The sequence below is a fragment of the Podarcis pityusensis genome (genome assembly GCF_964106645.2).
Source record: "Podarcis pityusensis genome assembly, chromosome: 10".
Lineage (NCBI taxonomy): Eukaryota > Metazoa > Chordata > Lepidosauria > Squamata > Lacertidae > Podarcis > Podarcis pityusensis.
This window is the reverse complement of record NC_138035.1, coordinates 29,184,389-29,208,872: the sequence shown is the minus strand read 5'-3', so window position 1 is coordinate 29,208,872 and position 24,484 is coordinate 29,184,389. Positions and strand designations below refer to the sequence as shown.

General features: G+C 45.1%; 1 protein-coding gene across 2 annotated transcripts in view; it reads left to right on the top strand.

Annotated features, from left to right (window-relative positions):
• The first annotated feature begins 5,094 nt into the window (after window positions 1-5,094).
• IL2RB (interleukin 2 receptor subunit beta) overlaps window positions 5,095-24,484 on the top strand; it is a 29,887-nt gene continuing 10,497 nt past the window's right edge. The window contains exons 1-7 of one of the 2 annotated variants that reach the window (XM_080971715.1): window positions 5,095-5,163; window positions 8,113-8,235; window positions 11,199-11,313; window positions 13,553-13,628; window positions 17,494-17,599; window positions 22,489-22,634; window positions 24,148-24,319. In XM_080971715.1, coding sequence (XP_080827841.1) covers window positions 5,130-5,163; window positions 8,113-8,235; window positions 11,199-11,313; window positions 13,553-13,628; window positions 17,494-17,599; window positions 22,489-22,634; window positions 24,148-24,319 — 772 coding nt within the window. In that variant the 5' untranslated portion in view covers window positions 5,095-5,129. Of the gene's footprint in view, window positions 5,390-8,112; window positions 8,236-11,198; window positions 11,314-13,552; window positions 13,629-17,493; window positions 17,600-22,488; window positions 22,635-24,147; window positions 24,320-24,484 lie in introns of both variants that reach the window. The other variant, XM_080971716.1, reaches the window with a different exon arrangement.

The following is a 24,484-nucleotide window of genomic DNA, read 5'->3' as shown; positions in this document are numbered from 1 at the left end:
GAACCAGGCAGAGGGCCTTCTCAGTAGTGGCACCCGCACTGTGGAATGCCCTCCCACCCGATGTCAAAGAGAACAACAACTACCAGACTTTTAGAAGACATCTGAAGGCAGCCCTGTTTTGGGAAGCTTTTAATGTTTAACAGACCACTGTATTTTAATATTTTGTTGGAAGCCGCCCAGAGTGGCTGGGGAAACCCAGCCAGATGGGTAGGGTATAAATAATAAATTATTATTATTATTATTATTATTATTATTATTATTATTAAAGCCATCCAAGATGGTGGCCATAACTATGGAGCAGACAATCTCACACAAATTGAGCACTTATTGTTCTCATCCAGCTTTGCCAGGCTGTGAAGTTGATCTTTAGGTTTCTAGCATATTTTTTATCAAATAATGTTCAGCTCTTTGATATACTGATTGCTGGTAATTAAAGGCCAATGATAAGGGGGGGGGGGAGGAGCTCCCGGGTTTCTGTTCCTTGATATGGTGGGTTCAGAATCTGAGTCACATCACTTCTGAAAGGAGTTTCATGCAGCACAGGTCCGGGAGGATTCTAAGACTGTGAACAACTGCAAGGTCCAAAGAGCCTAAGGAGGCTGTCCAGCGAGGTGGTTATGAATAGATGCCACCATCAGAGTCTAAACAGGTCCTTATTTGGGGGTTTTCGCTGCAACTGCAGTGGTGCGTATTGTTGCTGAGTTGCGCTCAATTTGAAACAATTGTTCTATGGAAAAGAGCTTCCTGGAAATGCTAAGTAACAATGCATAAACATAGCCACAGGGTTGCAAGGGTTGCTTTTAACCCAACTTTGCTCCTGTGCCTTGCACAGCTTGCAGAGCTTTGCCTGCTAGGTCCTGCACATCGAGCTGGTGCTAAAGGCACAAGAGCAGGTGTGTATTCTGGTCAGTTGGCTACTCTGCATAGCAATCCAAAATACTGAAGGAGAGCAGCACAATTATTACCTGCTCTTATTTTCACTCCCAGAAGCCCTCTCAGTGCTTGGGATAGTCTCCTCTGAAACACATATGGTGCTCTCCTAATCCCCATTGGTATACAAAGCCATCCAAAAGATGTTATAAAGGTAATAAGCAGCCGGAAGTCTTCGTCTAGTCTTGCATGCCAAAATCCTTTCTGTGTCTCAGACTGTAAAGATTCTAGTTTTTGAAAGTTATGGCAATATGCCATCTATTGTGAGTAGAGGGTAGTAACATCTCTTCAGTGTTCGGTTCAATGGCTTTGGGTCAATGCAAATACAACATTTGCCTGATGCCGCGCCCATCCAAGAAGTACCGTTTTTTACCGGTGCTAAAAAGCCTCCACTTTGTAGTTTTTTCAGTTTCTCCTGCACTGGGTGGCTGAGGGCAGCAAGACAGTTTTCTTCATAGAAAAGGGGTTGATTATTAAACCACTCTGGGAATCATAGCTGTGTGTGAGGAATGGGGTCTTCTAACAATTCTTGGCACCCTTAATAAACTACAGTTCCCAGGATTATTCAGGGGAAGCCATGACAGTATTCTGTGGTCACCGAGCATGCTCAGTACTCTTTGGGCAGTTGGGGGGGGGGTTGCCCCTTAACCCCCTCCCCAAACCTTTCCTACTTCTGCAAAGCTTAGGGTTCCTATACGCATGCAAATACCTCCCTTGCATTTCACAGTGGCTCTGTTTTTACTGCAGTCCTATTGGCACTCACCAACCAAGATCGCTGTTGGAGGGAGTGGGACCAAAAAATAAATGTACAAGCACTGCTATGCGTGAACATACCTCTGTGAGGACCATTCTGTCTCACGTTTGGAAGGTGAGGGGGGAAGCATTTTCTGTATCTCAGAGTGCTTGTGTTATTGGCTCTTCCAAAATCCTTGCAAAAGTGGGATGAGCCAGTACAAACAGAACTGCAGAGAAATTAGGGGTTTCTTTTTTTCAGGGAAGGGGCAAGAAGCACATTTAGGGATGGGCATGTATAGGTCTGATATATGTCTATATAATGGGTTACCAATGTGGTGCTTATGGGTACGCATGTGTCCCCAAAGGCCCACCATGGTGTCCCCAGGGATCCTCTCCCCTCAGTGGAATTAACTTTAAAAGAAGCATTCTGTTGCAGCCTATATAATGACCGCTCCCCGCTTAAAACGGGGGGCGACCTTTGCGTGGACACGCGCAGCCCTGGATCTGGAGCGGCCCCATCAGCATAGGCTTGGCTTTGCCTTCCCTCAGGTGGGATACCTGGAGGTCTCCGCCTACCTCAGTCAGTTGTCCAATCCCACCTGGGGGAAGCGTTGCCAAGGAGACCAGGCCAGGTAGGGGAGGGATTACCTGCCCACACAATAGAGGGAGGATCTTACCTGGGAATCCTCACTTGGCTCCAGAGCTTCTCCCACCCTACCCACCCTCAGTTAATGTCTTCTTTGCAGGTTAACTTTTCTTCATTGGTTTTACAGGTAATTTTTCTTCACAGGTATGTGGGCGCTGCTACGTTAAGGTCGCTGTTAAAGGGCCGGAAAGGAATTTCCCTGTATTGGCAGGTTTCGCCTTTCCCGTAGCAAAACGTCACAACTTTGGTGGTATCAGGCCTTGGGCGGAATCCTTTAGTCCATCTTCCTCTTTGCAGCAGCGATACCAGGGTTCCCCGTTAAAGGGGTTTCTGAAGGGAGGCTTTGACCGTACGCCGAAAGGTCGTCATTGCTCTCCCCTGCGGCGGCGGGGTAACGGGGGCGGCTATCTCTGCTTGAACATATGTTCTCCAGAGCCGGCCCATCCCCACACACACACACTGGATAACCCTGAAGCTCCCTAGGTCCCCGGCTGGGGACTGGGGAGGGAGAACACCCAATGCCTGAGCCAAGGTCTACCCACATTTGAAATTTAATATAGTTGTGGCCAATTTAATCCCATAGCACATTGTCTTGAGTCATTATTCCACATGATGGGGGGGGGGGACCGCTCGGGATCTGGGGACTCCGCCTGTCCATGCAATAAGTTGCAGCATGTGTGTAATGCCTGCAACAATTTATCCGGTTTGCAGTGTGCAGAGGGGCAACTTCTGGTCTCTATCTTTATGGGCATGTTTGTGCAATAAATTCAAAGCTCTACTGAGAATACATCTCTTCAGTCTGGCTTTTCCTGAATAATCATGCACGGAATACATGCTTGCTTAGAAGTAAGTCCCACCAATTTCAGTGGGACTGACTCTGAGCATAGAATTGCAGCCTGACTCTCCTTTCACTTTTATTTCCCCAATTATGAGCCTATAGTCAGTGCTTTTTTTCTTACCTTTTAAAAATCATTGTATAGCACAGTCTGACAGAAGCTGCTGTCCAAAACATCTGACCTTGTAATTTGAAATCATCTTCATTATAAAGCTATAGGTTTGCGGGTTGCTTTCAATGGTCTCTTTGGGTCTGCTCCAGGCCTATGGTTTTATATCTGTAAGATGGGAGTCTGTAGTATAAGGAACAGCTGCAGTAGTCAGACCAGTCTCTTTGTTCATTTAATGACCCCAACTGAGCCTGCTAAGCACCTTTTTCACATGTCTAAAGAGTTGGCCAAGTACAGATGTGTTGCCATAAAGAAGGATAAGCCAAGGGTTAGTCTGGGCTAGTCTCATCTGGAGCTGGTGGCTGAGAAGACACAGAAGTTTGACTTGCTCCCTGTACTGAAACCAAAGCTATGGCTTTGGGGGCCTCATTGGAAACCTAATGGGAGAGCAAGAGCTGCTGGAACATTAATGCCACAAGTCAGCTTATATATATGCATAAATAAAACCATATATCTAAAAGACACCACAACTCCAGTGACTTTAATTTCAAGGAAACTGAAGCTGAGGTAAGCGCTAGCACCCATGATGTCTTTCACCACTCAGAGACTAGGGCACACATAGCACTGACATTAGAAGTGGAATATTGTTTCCTGGGAGAAGACCTGTGAGCTAAGTGTTAAAATGGAGGAAGGAACAGCAGTGCTCTTGGAGCAGATTAAGTTGATGCTTCAGTAGCAAGTAGAGCAGCAAACCCAGCCTTAAAGGAGAAATGGAGAATTCACATGCAGCTGAAGGGGAGTTCCCACTTGAGGTGGTGAGGGTCTGTCTGATCAGCTGCTCTGAGGCACTGTGAAAGACCCAGAAGCCCAGTGCTTTAGATGTGTGGTGCAGATGTGGCCTGAGTTGGAGATGATATGGACATTATGGCTACAAGTGATGTGTTTTTATTCTCTTTTTGCCTTGCCTCTTGGCTGATAGCCCCTGTGGCCATTTGAACTGTGATGGATCTTTCACACATGCAAAACCCCTCAGTTGACAATGCACTTCTCAAGCAATGAACAATGTGCATGCGTAAACTCCTGGGATCTTCTGGTCCTAGTACTGCAGCTGACTGGCTAAGTGGTAAACAGAACCAGTCATTGCAAAACCTCTTTGTGCAGATCTTTTAAATGGGGATAGCCCCAGCTTCAGAACTGACTCAGTCAATCGCACCTGCATATGTGTCTTTTGAAGTGCTGACACTTCTTGATGTATGTCCTTGAATCACACAAAAACAAGAGCCCCACACCCTTTAAAACCTTATGTAACAAACATTAGACTCTTCTTGGAAACGTTCAACCTCAACCTTCCCAGGCAGCTTAGTAAGAGCTCAACTGCTCAGATGGTTAGGAACATTGTCTGATTATTAGATCCTAGGACAAACAGAAAGGAATGGCCAGGAGCACCGTACTTTATGGGCATGCTTCCCAGAGGCATGTAGTTGGCCACAACCACTAGATGGACATTTGACCTGATCAAGGATGGACAAAGGCTTGAGGCAGAAGACCTCCAGAGCCCCCGGACAGTATTGTCTTGGCAGTGAGCCCAGCTAAAGGGCTTCCAGGCCTTTGACTCATGTTTAGGGTATGACTGAGGCTCCTTCTCCCTTGCCAGGGCCATGCAAGGCTGACAGGGGGGCTATGGGGGGAGAGGCCTGTCTCTTATCTATCAATCATTTCAGTCTACTCTATGCTCGACACTTTTTGACACTTGATTCCCCACCCGTACACATCACCTTTACGAATCAGGAAGTGGGATGTGGTGTGGTCTGGGGCTTTCTCACTGTTGGCCTTGCAAGCCCTATTGATACTTCGGGGCCTCATCTCGCTCTGAGATGGCAAAGGAGCTGCAGTTTCCTGTGTCAGAGAGTAAGTACCAGAAATGAGTGAGTATGAGAGGGAGCTAGTTCGCTGTCTGCTGACAACTCGCGCCTTTCCGATGCCATCAACGGTCTACTCTGTAGGCTAGGGGTCTCACTGCAGCAGGCTGAATTCCAGACCAGCTGTCCTCATATACTGGGCAATCAGCCTTTGGCATGGCAACTCCATCCTGACTCATGAGACTGCGAGACGAAGAGCACCATTTTGAAGTCAGGTAAAGTACATAGGTATTAAACAGTTCTCTGCACAGGGATGACTTAAAGAGAGAAAAGCTTTTCAAGTGAGCTTTTGATCTGACAGGTTTGGCATGACTGAGAGTGCTTGTTTAATTATTGTGGCAACGCACAAAAGGAGACCTGCCGCGCAGTTGGTCCCATCTCCAAAGGCTCTTAACTTCATGGGACCCTTGCAAAGACCTAGGTCCCCCACTTGCTAGTGGGTAAACCTCATTGAGTAAATAATGTGTACGATTGCGCTGCACATCCCGTTGGAAATACTGAGACTTAAGCTAACCAAAATTCATTTTATCCATTTATTTCAAGGGGTCTTAGTCAGAACTTTGACTGAATACCAGTTGGGTAGATGAATGCTCAAGCTTCCTGACATACTGTGGTTGAATTCTTGGGGATAATTTTCACCCCCTTTCTTGCTAATGTAGGGTGACCACTTACACGTCACCCCCCCCAAAAAAAGAGGATACAGATTTGCATAAAGTGTGCATGTATAGTTTATATGCAGTGCTATTTTTCTAGAAAAGAGGTGCTGGAGCTCACCATGAACTCCTCCCTTGTTTTCTTATAACGGCAATGGCGCCTAGCTGAGAGGTGCCGTAACTGAGTTCTGGTGAGTTCTGGCTGAAGAAAAGCCCTGTTTATATGTATAAATGGAGATTCAGAAATATGATAATCTAATACATCTCACCATAGCTTGGAGGACTATGTCCAGGTGACCTGTATGCTTGCTCAGTCTGCTGCCCATGTGCCAACTGCGTTGCTATCTTAGTTGGCTAGAGCATGGTGCTGTTAATGCCAAGGTTGCAGGTTCGATTCTCATATGAGAAAACTACATATTCCTGCATTGCAGGAGATTGGGTTAGATGATCCTCAGGGTCCCTTCCAATTCTACAATTCTATGATTCTATGATCAAGGCTGTTGTTCTCTCTTCTTATGCTTCTTTATCTTTAAGCTTGACTCGGACCAGACAGCCCTACAAACAGGGGGTTGTCTCCTGAAGTTCTTCCAATGCAGGACTCTCCTTTGTAAAGTAAGAACACATTATCACCCTATCAGAATGACCTGAGGTCTCAAAAACAGATGACAGCACAAGCCTGGGAATGCTTGTTTGGAAGGAAACCCAACTAAAAGGCCTTTGCTCCCATATACATGTGCATAGACTTTGATAAACTCATAGAGGATAAATCTGTTCATGTCTGTTACCCATCTTGGCAAACAATGGCTTTTTTGGGTTCAGAAGCAGTATGGTCGCCAGGAGCTGGGAACAAACGGTAGAATATCGCCAACTCCAGCATGCCCTGCTTATCTGACTGGCCACATCTAAAGGAAGGAGGCTAGGCTAGGCTAGACCTGTGTGTGATCTAGGAAGCCAGTTCTTACATTCTGATTCTTATCTCTTTGAAATCGGTACTCATTTTACAAATGAGCCATGGGCTCAGTTCTTTGAGGAACCGAAGTTTTGTTCACACCTCTCCTCTCTTCATAAAACAAGTTCCACTAATGCTTGTGGGTATCATGCTTTCATGTAAAGAAAATGGTAGGACATGTGTAGAAATAAATTATACTGTATTATAATTGTATTGGATATTATAATGGGTTGGGGGCTTCTGAATGATCTCTCAATAATTCTATTCCCACCACCCGACCTATGAAATTGGTTGTAAAAAGAGATGGTTAAGGAGGTCAAACCAATTCAACAAGGTTAGCCTTGTAGATTCCATTTTGTTGGGATGCTGGGCTTTTGAGTAACTAAGGAGATGGCCAAGTGTAACAAATGGTAAGAGATCCTTTTAGAAAGGATCGCCTGGCTGGATATTATGTCAACAGATCAGTGTTTGTGAATGAAATAAATACGCTGGAGTCCTGGACCTAAGTCCAAAAGGGACACAGACATGACTTGCTCCCTGTGAGAATACAGCTCTTAGCAGTGTTGAACCAGGCATTCTGAGTCAGCCTTTGATTGTGAAATCTTCCACGGCAAGTTTAAATGTCATCACTGCTGATTAGTCTGTAATTACCGAGAAATGCAACCAGGAAAGGAGATATATGAACATTGGCCTAATAGATGGAGTAATGTCATCTTCTGATAAACTGGGGTCAAGGGAAAACCCAAGGAAAGTATGGGCCATAGTATTTTGCTGTTTCACATCTGTTTAACATGTGTGTGTGTTTGTGTTTGTGTGTGTGTGTGTGTGTGTGTGTGTGTGAAGCCCCTTCCACAGAGAATAGAGCTGCACCAAGACATTTTGTTGCCCGAGGCAAAGAGCAGAGTGACGCTGTCACCTCATTCAATTTAGAGAAGGGAACTGGACTGGCAGATAAATCTTACTTCTACATTGACAGTGGAACAGCCAGCAGAGCTGAAAAGGCTGAGTAGAGTCCCAGCTCTGATCTTCAACAGAGGGGAATGGACAGGAGATTAAAGAGGAATAGCCAGGAGGGCTGTGGCCCCCTTGCACCTGCCACCTGAGGCAATTGCCTCATGCTGCCTAATGGTAGGACTGGTCCCTAGCAAGTAAACATGCAGGGCTTTTTCGCAGTCAGAACTCACCAGAACTCAGTTTTGGCACCTCTCAGGTGGGTGCCATTGCCGCTCTAAGAGAATGAGGGAGGTGTTCATGGTGAGTTCTAGAAAAAATAGCACTGGGAATATGTATGCTTGCTGTTGAGACTCCATCTTGATTGCCACTTTTTCTCCATCAGTGTTTCACTCTGCAGTCATGAAGACCAGCCCTCCAGCACTGCTCTACATTCTGTCAATCTTGATGGCATTCACCGATATGTCTGCACCATGTTGGCAGCCTGCCCCATCTGGGCTTTCTCCAGGTAAGCAGCAGTGACACTGATGTTGGAAGAATGGCTCTGCCTCACTACAACAGCTTCTACTGTGTTCCCCCATAAATCCATTTCACATTAAGCTACTGTTATGTACTGAAGTTCTCACCCTGGACCAGCAGGGGGATACTGTAGATAATTTTCACTCAGGTCCACATATGCAAATAAGGGATTGAAAATGATGTTCAGTGATTGGATAGTTACAGAAAATGGTTACTGTTGCATTCTAGTGGAGCTCTATATAAGCAGGCTGGCTGAACCCTTCAGTTCAGTTCTGTTCTGGCCTGTGAATAAACAAGAGCTGTTTGAAGAATCGCTGTGTCGGCTGATATGTTCACCCACAACTTAACAGCTACAAATCTTTAAAAACAAAACACAACATTTTTTTTTAAATTTAACTAGCTATAGAACATGTATTTTCTCTCAAAATATACATTTCAAAACCTATTTTGAGATCCCTTTTTGAACTGAAAACTGAGTTGCAGCCTTCAGAAAAGTGAGCTGGATAGCTTTATTCCAATCCACACGCTGGCCAGGGAAGTGAGGATCAGACTGATTTGTATCAGAATATGCAAAGAGTGGTTTCTTTAGGTTTCCCCAAATGTGCCAGAAAGCAGGCCCCGAAATTCTCTGCTATGCACTGAAGTTCCACAGCAGGAGTTCTTCAGCAGTCCAGTTAATGTGGGAAGGGTTTCCTTGAAGGTGGAAAAGCCCCAAACACCCCACCATAGTAATAAAATTCATTGCATATAGCCAAAGGCCTTTGCAAACATCACTTAATTCATTCTGCAGAATTAACAACTGACAATATATGATGTACATCAATAGCATTCAAAAATACGTCATTGATAAAATCCATATCTACTATATTCACTGCTCATGTAACTAAGCTCCATAAAAGCCATTAATAAAATGCATTTTTAAAAATGTGCATGTGATTTCTTGGCACCTGTGACAAATGACAGCACCATATAATAAGTTCTATAAAACTGGTTTATCTAATAATCACTCTGTCACAATCTTGTTAGATGTTTGATCCACCCACTGTAGAAAGATGAATGCTAACCATTTTTCTCATGGGTCAGCATATAACGGGCAGAATAATAAACTGTGAGTTGTATCACCATATAATATAATTGGAGCCAAAGTAACATTTGGGCTTCTGTTGTGGCATGCATATATTATCTCCCTTGCAGGATACATGAATGGAATTATTTTGAAGGCAAGTCCTGTGAACACCCTAAGTAATTGGAGGAAGGTTACTGTCTGAGTATAATGTGCCCTCATATACAGCCCCTCCAGGCTTGTGTGGGGTTTTGCAGATGTATGTTGCAAAATGTCACTGACACAATAATATTGCATTAGTGGTGGCATTATGCAGAACCGTCTACACATCATTCCAATTTATTCATTTTTGTTCAACACTTCCCTAGGGTTACCACATCTGGAAGGTCCCTCTTGTGCTATAGTGTGACTCTCTTGGCTGTGTGTATATGAATAAAAGCCAGTCTCCTCTTGCAGCTGGAGTTGGGAATACATAGAAGCCTGATATGCTCTCTGTGAAAATCCAAAGCAGTAGCTTTGGTGACCACCAGAACCCTAATGGGGGACCGAGAGCTGCTGAAGTGTTAATACTCTGAACCTTATGCTCAGTTTGTATGTAAGTGTAAATACATACATATACATATACCATGAAGAAGCCACAGGCTCCCAAGGAAACCATACCCAAGGTTTGCACAGAGACCCCGACTTCCATTACTGCTTAGAGATTGGGGTGCATGTAGCACCATATCATAAATAGATGAAATTGTTGTACATGTCTCTAACAAGCCCTTTTGAGAAGCATATTGTTGCACACCACCCCAATCTCTGAGCAGTGTGCTCACCCAGAGTTTGTGTTTCTTCTTGGATTGAGGCATAGTGGAGACTGTGGGGTCTTTATGATATACGGTTTATTTGCACAAATATACAACCTGAGCCTATGATGGAAGGGTCTCACAGCATTAGCACCCCCAGTGGCAGAGGAAGGGGGTGCAGGGGGTGTGGACCGCCCCAGGTGTCATCACTGAGGGGGGGGTGACAAAATGAGTTTTAAAAGGGGGGGCTCACAAATGTTTTTAGGAGTGATGTGGTGGGCTTAGGCACCTGCAGGTTCCACACTGCCTGAAACGGCAGCATGGGACTTACGTCTGCCTACTGCCTCTCCCTCAGTCGCCCTACAGCTGAGGGGGAGCCGGCAGAGAGGCTCCAAGCATTGGAGAGGCTCACCCCACCCCCATGGGCAGATCGCCCGGCCCCCAGCTGCAGGACATGCCCCTGAACCAGGCACCCGAGTGGCTAGCTACGCTGCTCAGCACCACCAGAGAGTCTTGTTTCTCCCATAGCTGCAGCCTTGGATTCAAACAGAAATCAAATGTTGCTCAGGCTTGCTGCTCTGCTTCTGGCTCACATCACTGCCACTCAGTTCCAGACTCTGGCTTCATCTTTCTAACTATCTCTGAGTTGAAGGAGGGACCCCACCCATTTGCCATCTCATACAGAACTCCTTTCCTTTGTTTCCCTGAATGGCCCATAACCTGGGCTATCACCCCAACAGGAAGCTAGCCTGGCTATATTTTAACACCAGAGGTTAAGAGGGCCTCTACATACAGCCTACTTCCTCCTGTTCCCCCCCCGGGGGGGGGAACCACCTCATAACAATGTTAAAAACAGTTTTCAGTGGGCAAAGACAAGGGAATTCTGGTTGGAAAAGATGGTGCCCTTGCCTGTATTCAAGGTCCAGGTGGGCCACAAAGGTCAGCCAAAGGCAAATGGGATGCCCCAAAATGAAAGTAATTCTCTGAGCTTGTGTGAAACCATTCTTATACTCCCCAAACAGAATAACCTATCTTAGTATTTTTCACAGAGCATCAAATGAAACTCCATGCTATTTAGCCTCACCTTTTCATTAACAGATTCCTCGAGTCTCAGTTGCTTTTATGACTCAGTGGAGATTCTCTCTTGCACTTGGATCCCGATGAAAAATATCACTGAAGCACAATGTCAGCTCGAGGTTCGACTTGAGTCAACGTGAGTAATGAGTGAAATATATTTATGAATGATAAAGAACAGCCTTGTTGGTCTATCAGGACTATTGTCCTCTCTTCGGTCTTTGTTTTTAAGGATCATATGCTGCCTTTTAGCTCATGCCCCATCTGCACTATGCATTTAAAACAGTATCGTAGCACTCTAAACTTCAATTACTTCCCCCAAGGAATTTTGGGTTCTGTGATTTGTAAAGGGTGCTGAGAGTTGTTAGGAGTCTCCTTTTCCTATTCCTCTTACAGGGACATGGGTGGCGCTGTAGTCTAAACCACTAAGCCTCTTGGGCTTGCCGATCAGAAGGTTGGTGATTCAAATCCCTGTGACAGGGTGAGCTCCCGTTGCTCTGTCCCAGCTGCTGCCTACTTAACAGTTCGAAAGCATGCCCAAAAGTGCAAGTAGATAAATAGGTACCGCTCCAGCAGGAAGCTAAAGGGCATTTCCGTGTGCTGCTCTGGTTCGGCAGAAGCGGCTTAGTCATGCTGGCCACATGACCTAGAAAAACTGTCTGTGGACAAACACCGGCTCCCTCAGCCTGTAAAGCAAGATGAGTGCCTCAACCCCATAGTCATCTGCAATTGGACTTAACTGTCAGGGGCAGTGGCGAACCCTCTCCAGCACCCGGGGCAGCACAGCCCGTACAGACTGAGCATGTGCGGCATCCCGTGCGGACTGCGCATGTGCGGCGACTGTACAGGATGCTGCACATGCACAGTCCGTATGGGCTGCCACTCGCTTGCAGCAGCCCGTACAGTCACCATGCGATAGCAGCAGCCCGTAAGGATGCCTGTACGGTGAGCGAGAGCGGTGATGCGAGCGAGAGCGATGGTGAGCGAGAGCGGCAGCCCATACGGACTGTGGGTGACCTCGGCCGCTCTACAGCTGGGGGGAGGCAGGGGCCATCTTGTCACCCACAGTGGCACCCAGGGTGGCCCGCCCACTCTGCCCCCCCTTCCTATGCCACCGGTCAGGGGTCCTTTACCTTTTTTTATTCCTCTTACAGAGCTACAGTGGCTTAACAATCGATCCCTCTTCCCAGGGAACTCTGGGGATTTTAGTTCTGTGAGGGGAATCCTACCAATTCTCAGCACCCTTAACAAACTACAGTTCCCAGGATTCTTTGGGGAAAGCTATGACTGTTCAAACTATTATGATACTGCTTTAAATGTGTGGTGCAGATAGAGCCAAAGAAGACTGTTATTGCAAAGAATATTTACAGTATGTTTGCCTCTGAAAGTTATTGCAGTATTCTGTGCTACTCCACCTGTTTGAGGAAATGTTCCAGCTTGTTTTGAATATCCCTTATCATTTGCTCTGTGCTTTTAGTACTTTTAAGGACAGCTGGAATCTGTAAAAGCATATTGGGAGATAGCAGCTCCTCCCTAACCTCTAAGAATTCATTTAGCACTTGACTTGGTTCATCACACATAATGGTTTATTGCCTGACAGCAAGAGCATGTCAAGGCTTGCATACGTGAGCAAGCCATAGCAGGAATGGCTTGGTTGCTATGATTCACGTCTTGGTTAACCTCGCAATTGGGCTACTGTAATGCACAATGCCCTGCCTTACAACAACAACAACAACAACAACAACAACAACAACAATAAATTATTTATACCCCGCCCATCTGCCTGAGTTTCCCCACTCAGCTCCCAATCAAGTGTTAAAAACAATACAGCATTAAATATTTAAAACTTCCCTAAACAGGGCTGCCTTCAGATGTCTTTTAAAGATAGGATAGCTGCTTATTTCCTTCACATCTGAAGGGAGGGCGTTCCACAGGGCGGGCGCCACTACCAAGAAGGCCCTCTGTCTGGTTCCCTGTAACCTCACTTCTCGCAATGAGGGAACTGCCAGAAGGCGCTCAGCGCTGGATCTCAGTGTCCGGGCTGAACAATGGGGGTGGAGACACTCCTTCAGGTATATAGGACTGAGGCCGTTTAGGGCTTTAAAGGTCAGCAGCAACACTTTGAATTGTGCTTGGAAATGTACTGGAAGCAAATGCAGATCTCTCAGGACCAGTGTTATGTGGTCCCAGTGGCCACTCCCAGTCAACAGTCTAGCTGCCACATTCTGGATTAATTGCAGTTTCTGGGTCACCTTCAAAGGTAGCCCCACGTAGAGCGCGTTGCAGTAGTCCAAGTGGGATATAACTAGAATGTGTGAAACAGCCGCCAAACGTGAAGCTTGAGGAGCAGAGCACCTCACAGGAATTGTTTCTTACAGGTCTGACAGGTACAAAGGACCGGAGACATGTCAACTGCAAGGTATAGCCAACAGGAGCTGTGAGCTGAACGTTTTGGTGGGTATTCTAATAAGAAAATGCTAGCTAACGAGGAGAAGCTGTTTGTTGCTCTCATTATAATTGTTTGAAAATACATTTGCTGCAATAATATAGAATTTCAAGTGCCCCTAGATCAGGGGTCAACAAACTTTTTCAGCAGGGGGCCGGTCCACTGTCCCTCAGACCTTGGGGGGGGGGGCCGGACTATATTTTGAAGAGAGAAAAAAATGAACGAATTCCTATACCCCACAATTAACCCAGAGATGCATTTTAAATAAAATGACACATTCTACTCATGTAAAAACATGCTGTTTCCCAGACTGTCTATGGGCCGAATTTAGAAAGCGATTGGGCCAGATCCGCCCCCCCGGGCCTTAGTTTGCCTACCCATGCCCTAGATTAGGAATAGGCAAACTTGGCCCTCCAGATGTTTTGAGACTACAACTCCCTTTTTTTTTTAAATGATATTTATTGGGGGGGAAATTTTAGAGTTACAAAAAAAAGAACAAAGAAAGAACAGAGAAAAACACAAACCACATCCCACAATACAAATAAAAAAAAAAAATACACCGCAGACATTTAAAAACAAATCCATTATTCTCAAATCCTCAACTGTCATTACCTTCTTTCTTTGACCTCCTCCTCCTCCCTTTTTTTTGTATCCTAGTTGTTAATTGTTGCAGCTAATCCTTTCCATATTTCATAAAATTCTGTCATTACATTACCTTAAACTATTTTAATCTTATCTTACTATAAAAAACCTTAAAACTTAAAACTTTAATCTTATTTTTACCAACTTCTCATAACCATAATATTCTTACATAATTCTTTAAACATTTTTACTAAAGCCAAGTAATTTCATTCCAACATTTTTCTAACATTCATCAATTTTATAAAACAATCCTAGTAGTAGAAAAAGAAATAAAAACAATCCAATCTTCATCCAGCGTCCCTTCCTCCTGGTCCCGGGTTTTGTCAGTCCTTGTTATCCCATCGATCTAGCGCATTAACCTGGTAACCTTATATCCGAGGCCCTTAAGTCTCTTCCATGTCCCTTCTGCAGCTCTTCTTCATATTTGTATCTGTATTTTCCCTTGTCTCCTGCTCGTTTCACTCGTGGGAACTCCAGCTTAACAATATTTTTGACCCTTCTCGACAGATCAGCCCCTTTTCCATAATCCACACTCCATGTGGTATTTAAGAACATGTTTCAAAATCCCTCCAAAATTAGGAGCCCCCACAATCCCAGACATCTCACGGCCCATTGCCAGACTTGAAAAGTCCAAACATCCCTGCATAGGGGGGTCTATCCAACCCCCCATTTCCAAACCAAACCAAACTTTTTCTTTCCAAATCTGGCTTTTTCCAAGTTCATTTGTCAAATCCGAAAGCTCATGTTCCTGTTGGGCCTGTTCTGTCAAGGCACACTCCTGATTTAATTCCTGGGTGGGCTCCACATATTTTTCCACTGCCTGTTCAAAATTTCCCACTGCCTGTTCAAAATTTCTAATCGAATCAGCCATTAAATTCATCTTCTCATGTAGCTGTTCCAGTAGGGCATTTGTTTTATAGAAAGCACACAACAGAGCTTCTGAATACATTGTCCTGCAAGGTCAGATGTCTGTTCCCACGATTGTAATCTGTAACAGCTGTCAGCTCCCCGGAGTTAGTTACAGTTTCACAGTCTCCCTCTAGGGGGAAAACTTCTATTTGTTCTTTCTTTTAAAGACAAGTCTAGCAACAAAAGTTTCCTTTTTCATATATTTTGTCAATATTTGTTCCTTTAAGAAGCGAAGGGGAACAATGGAGTCAAAGTTTCTCTTCTTATAGCTATCTGTCAAAAACGTTGTCTCTGGTCAACGAGCTTCAAAAAACGTCAGTCCTAACACCCCGCTCCAGGATCAGGACGGTGGAAAGTTACTTTACTTTACCCTTACTTCTGCAGGTTTAAACAGTCCGGAAAAATCCCCCCTCTTCTCCTGCTTCCGAAGGGGGTTCAACAATTTTAAATGATGAAAGTTAATCTTTTACAGGCGATTTTCTGAGCTCTAGTTTGCCATGTCTTTGCTTTAATCTATCTACAAAGAAACGGAAGGCTGACTTCCTGTTTAGACCTTCCAGTTTCAGCGCCAAATTAAGGTGAACTTTTAAGTCCAATTTTCCTTTCTGCTCACAAGTCCTTATTTAGAGTCCAATTATCCGAGTTTAGGTACTCACGGGTGATTATTTTAGAAGCCAGATTGTCCCAGGAAAAAGGCAGCGCTCTCCGGCAATGGCTGTGCGGCTTCGCTCCACAGAAGAAGCAGTTGACTCTCAGCACCGCGCCACTTCCCCCTCTTCGCTTCGGAGCCCGTTATTGGGTTCCTTTGCCGGTTGGGGGGGCGCTAAGGGTGCCCACCGAGTCCCATGGTCACAGGCTCCATCCGCCTGTGATTTTTGAATGGGTCCCCGCTTCGCCGTAGCGGAAAAGACCCGATTCCTGTGGAGCTGGTCCCTCCAGTTCAGAGGGAGTCCGCCATTGCCGATGGCGCCACCCCGGAAGTCCCACCGCGACTACAACTCCCATCATCCCTAGCTAACAGGACCAGTGGTCAGGGATGATGGGAGTTGTAGTCCCAAAACATCTGGAGGGCCAGGTTTGCCTATGCCTGCCCTAGATTCTGCTACAATTTTAGTCTGTTTTCCCTTTGTGAGCATCTGTGCCATAAAGTTGAAATTTCTGCCCCAGCAGCAGAGAATAACTCAAAATTATTTACTGTTGGGATGTAGGGAACCAGAGGTTATACCACCATTACTCCTCTCTCCATGTTGTTTTGGTTATCTCCTTCTTCATTGGAAGGGGGAGGAAAAAGGGGCAGCATTCCTCTGATATTCCTCCCACATCAGGTGCAGGGAACCTCTGGCTCTCCAGATGTTTCCGAACTGCAAAACCCATCATCCCTGGCCATTAGCCATGCTTGGTGAGGCTGATGGGAGTTGCAGTTTAGCAACATCAGGAGTGCCAAAGATTCCCCACAGCTGCCTCACACCATTCTTCTATGGATAGATCTATACTGCAGCCTGAAAACTAATCTAACAGCCCTGGGATATGTGTCTTATTTTTTATTTATCTGTTACATTCATATGCTGCCTTTCTGCAGTGAGAGTGGTCCTTAAGGGGCCTTACAATCACAACCCATAAAATTACTAAAGAGTACAAAGTGTTTAAAGCAACTCACCATTGAATGATGATGATGATGATTAACTTCACTTTTAAAGATGAACCTAATTTGCACTTTCCAAAATAATGCACAAACTGCACAAACTGAAATGGGATAGCTCACCTGATGCTGGTAATACCACAGTTGCAGGTTTGATCCCCATATAGGACAGATGCATATTTCTGCATTGCAGGGGGTTGGACTAGATGATCCTGAGGGTCCCTTCCAGCTCTAAAATTCTTTGATTCTATACATGTATTCATGAAAATAGCATTACCTGTGTATTATAGGAAACTGCTTTGTAAAAATGTGCATGTTCGGCAAAATTATGTATAAAAATGTGTGTATTAGGATAAATTCACACTAAAGTGCTGATTAATTTTCATGAAGGCTTTTTTGGGGGTGGGGAGGAAAGTGATATAGAAATGTGGAGAACTGAACTAGGAAAGTGAGAAACAGAGAGAAAGAAACCAAAACTGACACGTTCACCCATTGCCACTTCCAGTTATAACTTGTGAAGCTGGGTGGTGGGGTGAGCAGGTGTGGCACAGCTATCAGGTATTTTTGACTCACCAGCTGATGGGTTCAAATTATAGATACCAGCCTTTCCAACTATTATTTCCAACATCCTTAATGATAGTATAACTGATCATGATCACAATAACGCTTTTATTTGTCTTCAGAAATTTGACATGACTATTACACACGCTATTCTTGTGGAAGTGTATTGCCGTACTGGGCAGAACCGGACGTGGATGCAGAATCAAAGGATGTGTCCTTTTCAGAACCGTGAGTTTAAAGTACCTACATTTCTTGATGCACTGTGCTATCTTTTCGGACCATACAACAAGGTTCCTTCCAGATGTTGCAGGACTACAGCTCCCCTCATCCCATGCTAGCTCAGATGGACAGGAGTTTGAGTCCATCAACATCTAGAGGGTACCATGTTGAATTATTCTGATATCATGCCTTTACCTATTCACTGCACCTGAGCTCCCATTTGACAGCTTCTACACAGCCCGTTTGGTGTTCAGCTGTGGATAATAGGAGATAAGTTCATCTCAGGGCAAATAATCTTGCCTGGATGGAAGTCATTGTGATGCTTCACAATCCAATGTAACGCACAGGCACCCACTGGGCAGCTATAATCCCAAACTGTCCTAGAAACCCAACCCCAAATATATATTCACACACACAACCAAGGCTGTGCCCTGCCTTGGTTCCCATGATCAAATCTGGGGATTGAGCTCTATGCATCTACTCCCAGCCCCTTTGCTCTAGCTTTGTTCCTCCTTTGCACAGACCGGAAACCATGGTTACATGAAAACAGGGAACTATGGTTAACGGCTTCCAAACATTCCAGATCCAGAAGCCAGCTTTGTACCAGGGTATAAAAGTTGGTTTCCAAATTCTGGCTTGTTTAGAAGCCAATTCTCCGATTAGCACATAACAAGAAGCCATGGTTTTACTGCAGGTTAGAATCATAGAATCATAGAGTTGGAAGAGACCACAAGGGCCATCGAGTCCAACCCCCTGCCAAGCAGGAAACACCATCAGAGCACTCCTGACATATGGTTGTCAAGCCTCTGCCTAAAGACCTCCAAAGAAGGAGACTCCACCACACTCCTTGGCAGCAAATTCCACTGTCAAACAGCTCTTACTGTCAGGAAGTTCTTCCTAATGTTTAGGTGGAATCTTCTTTCTTGTAGTTTGGATCCATTGCTCCGTGTCCGCTTCTCTGGAGCAGCAGAAAACAACCTTTCTCCCTCCTCTATGTGACATCCTTTTATATATTTGAACATGGCTATCATATCACCCCTTAACCTCCTCTTCTCCAGGCTAAACATGCCCAGCTCCCTTAGCCGTTCCTCATAAGGCATCGTTTCCAGGCCTTTGACCATTTTGGTTGCCCTCCTCTGGACACGTTCCAGTTTGTCAGTGTCCTTCTTGAACTGTGGTGCCCAGAACTGGACACAGTACTCCAGGTGAGGTCTGACCAGAGCAGAATACAGTGGCACTATTACTTCCCTTGATCTAGATGCTATCCTCCTATTGATGCAGCCCAGAATTGCATTGGCTTTTTTAGCTGCCGCGTCACACTGTTGGCTCATGTCAAGTTTCTGGGTTTGTTTCATTACTTGGGCAGTGGAAGGAGTAAAGTGGCAGCAACTGGACTATGTGTGGGTGCAAGTTAGTTGTGCAGATCCCTGGGGAAGGGCTGTAACTCATTGGTATAGCATAGACTTTGGATGCAGAAGGTCACATCTCCAAATAGAACTGGGAGAGACACTTGCCTGAAAGCCAAACCACTGCCAATCAGTGTGGAAAATACTGAGCTAAGTGGACCAATGGTCTGTCTCAGTATAAGGCTGCTCTTTGTGTTCCTATATTATCAAACCAGGATTTGATTGTGTGAATGCAGTTGCCGTTTGTGTACCTTCACAAGGAGAAAGACACGTGGAAAGCAACAGCCCCATGCACCTAAACCCTCATTAGCATCATAGAATTTTAGAGTTGGAAAGGACCCAGAGGACCATCTCATCCAACCTCCTGCTATGCAGGAATAACACTAAAGAACCCATGGCAGATGGCCACCCCTCCTCTGTTTAAAAGCCTCCAATGAACAAGAGTACACCACCTTCCAAGTAGCACCAAAATAAGGTTGCAAAGAAGAGGTGCTTTATTTGTAACTAACTTGACATTAGCAGTCATCAAGGTCAGGACAATGTGTGTGTGTGTACCAAGTCCACATAACTTAGAATGGGCCAAAGATAAGAGTAGGGCTGAGCCCAACCACATCTTCCATCTTGTCATTTCACGTGGTATCTTATCCTGCCATCAGATCTCCTGTTCTTGGGTGTCAAACTGACAGTAAATGAGACAGACAAGATACTATGGCCAGGGTGGAGGAACTTCTGATTGCCACAACAAACCCAATAAACTTACTCCTGTTATGGCTGTGACTCCTTTAAGATGGGCCCCACTGGCCCCTAAACATGCAACAACTAGTGTTCAGCTCTTTCATTTCCTAGGTTGGCAGGGCTCTTTTGCCAAAGAATATGTACTTATTTGCCCTGGTGGCTAAGTTCTATGCCCACTGTCAGTGGACGTAATGCCTCTGAATACCAGCTGCTGGAAGCCACAGGAGGGGAGAGTGCTCTTCCGCTCAGGTTCTGCTTTTGGGCTTCCCACAGGCATCTGGTTGGCCACTGTAAAAATAGGATGCAGGACTAGATGGACCACTGGCCTGAATCAGCAGGTCTTTTCTTATGTTTCTCTCGACACATTTTATTGGTGTTTTTATTTATCTCGTTGTAATTCTATATGCTGTCCACCACCTTTCTAGGATTTTAAAAAAATAAAAATGTGGTCTAAAAATTATTTTCATAAATAAGCATTAAGTCAAAAGGGAGAGCAATGTAAATGGTAAACGTCTCTCCGTCTCTCCCCTTCCCCTATAGCTGTTACAGCTGTGACTGCTGCAAAGGGACCCACCCCCAACAGAAACAGAGGGAGTGTGGCATTGGTTCCTGACTGTACAGCAACAAACACTTGGTTCTTTCAGTTCCCCTACCTGCAAAGATGTTCCATTTATTGTTCCTCCAGTAGTGAGTGACAGGTGTAAGTAAGATGGGAGGACAATGTGGTTTGTCTCACTGCAGGCACTGTAGCTGTGATCAGGGGCAGAGGAAGGGGGTGCAGTAGGGGCGGTGCTCCCCGGGTGTCACCACTGAGGGGGTTGCAAAATGCCGGGCGGCACTCACCGTGGGGCCTGTAGCGCGCCTGAGCCATGCTTCTCTCCTGGGAGAGACGTGGTGGCTTGGGCGAGCGCAGGCTCCCCGCTGCCCAAACTGTCCGCTGCCCAAACTATAGGGCGGCTGAGTAGGAGGAGGCAGGCAGACTCCTTGGAGGCCCTGTGGAGCGCCCAGCCCTGGCTTGCTCCTCCCCGGGGGCAGTTGGCCCCACCTGGGCTTGCTCCACCACTGGCTGTGATTTTCTATCTGTGAGACAGTCATGCAGAAAAGAGTGGAGCAAGGCCCATTTTCACTGAGAGATTGAGGCTTACTGTCACAACAGACCCTTCTACAAGGATTGGGAAACTGTGGACTCCAACCTCCATCATCCCAAGCCAAGATAGCCAATGACTGAGTATTATGGATATTGTAACTTAACAAAATATGGAGTGTCGTAGGTTCATTCAGTTCAGCTTGCATTTTAACGCAAGCCTACCCAAAACAAGGGAAGTAATAGTACCGTTCTATCCTGCCTTAGACCACACCTGGAGTACTGTGTCTAGTTTTGGGCTCCACCATTTATGAGGGATATTGACATGCTTGAACATCTACAGAGGAGGGCAACCAAGATTATAAAGGGTCTAGAAACCAAGACTTGTGAGGGAGGTTGAGGGAGCTGAGTATGTTTAGCCTGGGAAAGAGGAGACTGAGAGGGGAGCCATTTTAAAATATCTACAGGGTGTCACATGGAGGATGGAGCAAGCTTGTTTTCTCATTTCTTCAGGAGCTAGGACTTGAATCAGTGGCTTCAAGTTACAAGAAAGGTGATTCCGACTAAACATAGGAAGAACTTTCTGATGGTATGAGCTGTTGGACAATAGAATGGACTCCTTCAGGAGGAGGTGGACTCTCCTTCCTTGGAGGTCTTTAAGCAAAGGTTGAATGGTCATCTGTCATGTATGATCTAGTTGAGAGTCATGCATTGTAGGAGATTGGACTAGTTGACCCAGAGCTCCCTTCCAACTCTACAATTCTATGTTTCTATGATTCTGTGTAGCAAACCTTAGAAATTTGTACTTCTCCACATTCTGAGATGCAGTTCTCAACCCCCTAGAAATGCATTAAACTGTGTATATTAGTAGGAAAGGTGCATAAAAACACATTAAAAAGAGAATATTTTATAGTCTTAGCAAACTGCTTTAAGGTTTTATTTACAGTTAAGTAATATACATTTTTTTCTTAAATTGCATGCATGTATGAAAATAACACAAAATGAATTGCATTAGGGAAAACTGCAAAAATGTATGTATTAGGGAAAATTGTATGTGGCAATGCGTACTGTATCGTAGGGGAAATGCACACTTAATTGCTAGCAGATTTTCGTGAGGAGGATTTTTTTCTAATGCAAATTGACGTGGAACTGTTTTAAGCTGAGCTGAAGATTAGAAAAAGGAGAAACTGAGAAGAACTGAAATTGAAAGATTCATCCATTGCTATCTTTGGCTAAGGCACACAGTAGAGGCTTAAAATGCTGCGTTACAAGTTGTGATTTGCATGCTGTTCTATACACTAGAGAGTCTTCACCTGGTGCACATTACCTGTTGGATTTCCCTGCCCCTGCAGCCCCCCTGAACTGTCAATCATGAAGGTGTCATCTGCACATGTGCAATGCCTGTCTCAAATGCACACACGTCAGCTTAACTGCCAAGCGGGTGCGGCTCCAGTTTTCCTTTCAGATTGAAGCTGGTTTCAGAGAAAAGGCACCAAACAACATCATTTCTCGAGAAGCAACAGGATAGCTCTGTGTTGCGGGTAACTTCATGTGTAGACAGATTCAAAAGTCAGCAGTGGAAAAGCACTGAAACCACAGCAAAAGTTAATGTGTTCCCAGCTCAGCAGTTTTGTTGTTAATGTTACCTGCTGGTCCTCTCTTGTTCTCTTTAGTTCAACTGCGGTCTCCTTGCAACGTCCAAATGGAAAATGACGACAAGCTTTCCTACAATTTAACTTGGAAGCTCTGTGCTCTCTCACATTATTTAGAAAATGAGGTGGAGTACCAAATACGATATATAAAAAAAGATCCTAGTAAGGTGAGTGTGAAGAGACATCTATATGAATGGTAAAGATTTGATCTGGTTTATTCTTTTGTAGTCCACTTTCCTTTCCTTTCCTTGGACCCAGAAAGCCATTCTAATACAAGATCCAAAACAATAAAGTGATACATTTTAGAGGTGCCGCAGAAATGCAACCTCCTCTTGAGAAAGCAGGGGTGCCAACTATAGGGGGTGTAAGGTACTTCAGCTCCCTCAATATTGGTGGGCAGGGCACTGAGCCCCCACCCCCAATTTTGAGGGGGCTGACATCTCCCGCCACAGCCGGGTGCCCTCTGCGTTCTCCAGCCTCTACCTGGGAGCCCAGGAGCCGGGTGGGGGCTGGAACGAGCAAAGGCAAAGATCGCCCTCCATGTGTCCTGCCCCCACCCAGCACATGCTGGGTGACATCATGTGACACATCACATGGCTGAGCCCCTGTGAGAAAGTGAAGTATTTATTGGTTAGCTGCCCATACCTTTTGTATTAGAAGTTAAGTCGAAGGTCAAAGAAGTCAGGCTCTCATGCCTCAATCAGTTGATCAACTCTAACGGAACAGATCAGGATAATCACTGAGTGTGTGTCCATATAGAGATTAAGGAATTATTGGGCAGATCCCAGTACAATACCTCAAGGAACACCTCTCTCCATATGAACCCACCTGGACCCTGAGATCATCATCTGAGGCCCTTCTACGAGTACCTCCTCTTTGAGGGGTCTGGAGGGTGGCAACACAAGAACGGGAGTTTTCTGCAGTGGCTCCCCATTTGTGGAATGCTCTCCCCAGGGAGGCTTGCTTTGCACCTTCATTATACACTTTTAGGTGCCAGGCAAAAACTGTCCCCTTCAATCAGGCTTTGGGCTGATTGACATCCGGTGCCCTAAATGTGTCGTGGAAGGAGGGGATTATTGGTTTGTTGCTGTTTTTATATTTATCATGTATTTTGCAGTTTTTATAGTGTAGTTTTATGTTGTGAAGCACCCTGAAATCGACGGATGCTATACAAATTTAATGTAATAGTAGTAGTAATGGATACAGCATTTGGGACTTCTTCATTTAGAGAAAAGGTGAGCTAGAGGAGATACGGTAGAGGTGTATAAAAACTCTGCTTGGTGCAAAAAAAAAAGTGGATTGTGAAAATTTTTCCTGCCCTCCCATAACATTAGAATTTGGGAACATCCAATGAAGCTAATTGTTGGAAGATTCATAATTACTCAAGAAAATACTTATTTACAGAGTGCATAATTATACTATGGAATTCAGTCCCAAGAAGTAGTAGTGATGGTCACCAACTTAGATTACTTTAAGGGAGGCTTAGATAAATTCATGGAGGATAAAGATATCAGTGGCTACTACCCATGAACTACATCCACTGCCAGATGAGAACAGAATGCTGGACTAGATGGGTTCTTCTTACGTTCTTCTTATGTTCTTCTAGAGGGCAGCAATGCACAAACATGTTGTGTATAACCAAGGAGTGCACACAGTCTGAAATCATTCCCTATCTTGCAGGCTTACATAATCGGCTCCAATATTCAGGATCAGAGGTGGATGAAATTTGAGACTCTTTCTCCCGACACAATGTATGAGGCCGCTGTTCGTGTGAAGGTAAAAAAGAGCACGGCTCTTTACAATAGCACATGGAGCAAATGGAGTGTGCCTGTAACATGGACAACCCATAAAGGTAAGGCTCACAGAACAAAACCTGTAGGATACATGAAAAATGGGACAGATAAGGACCCCAAAGCCTTTATAAATTGGGGGGGTGGGGTGGACTTAGTGTCAAACAGGCTCTGCATTATGTAATCAGGGGTGTATCTATGTACTGGAGCATGGGGGGGGGGAATCT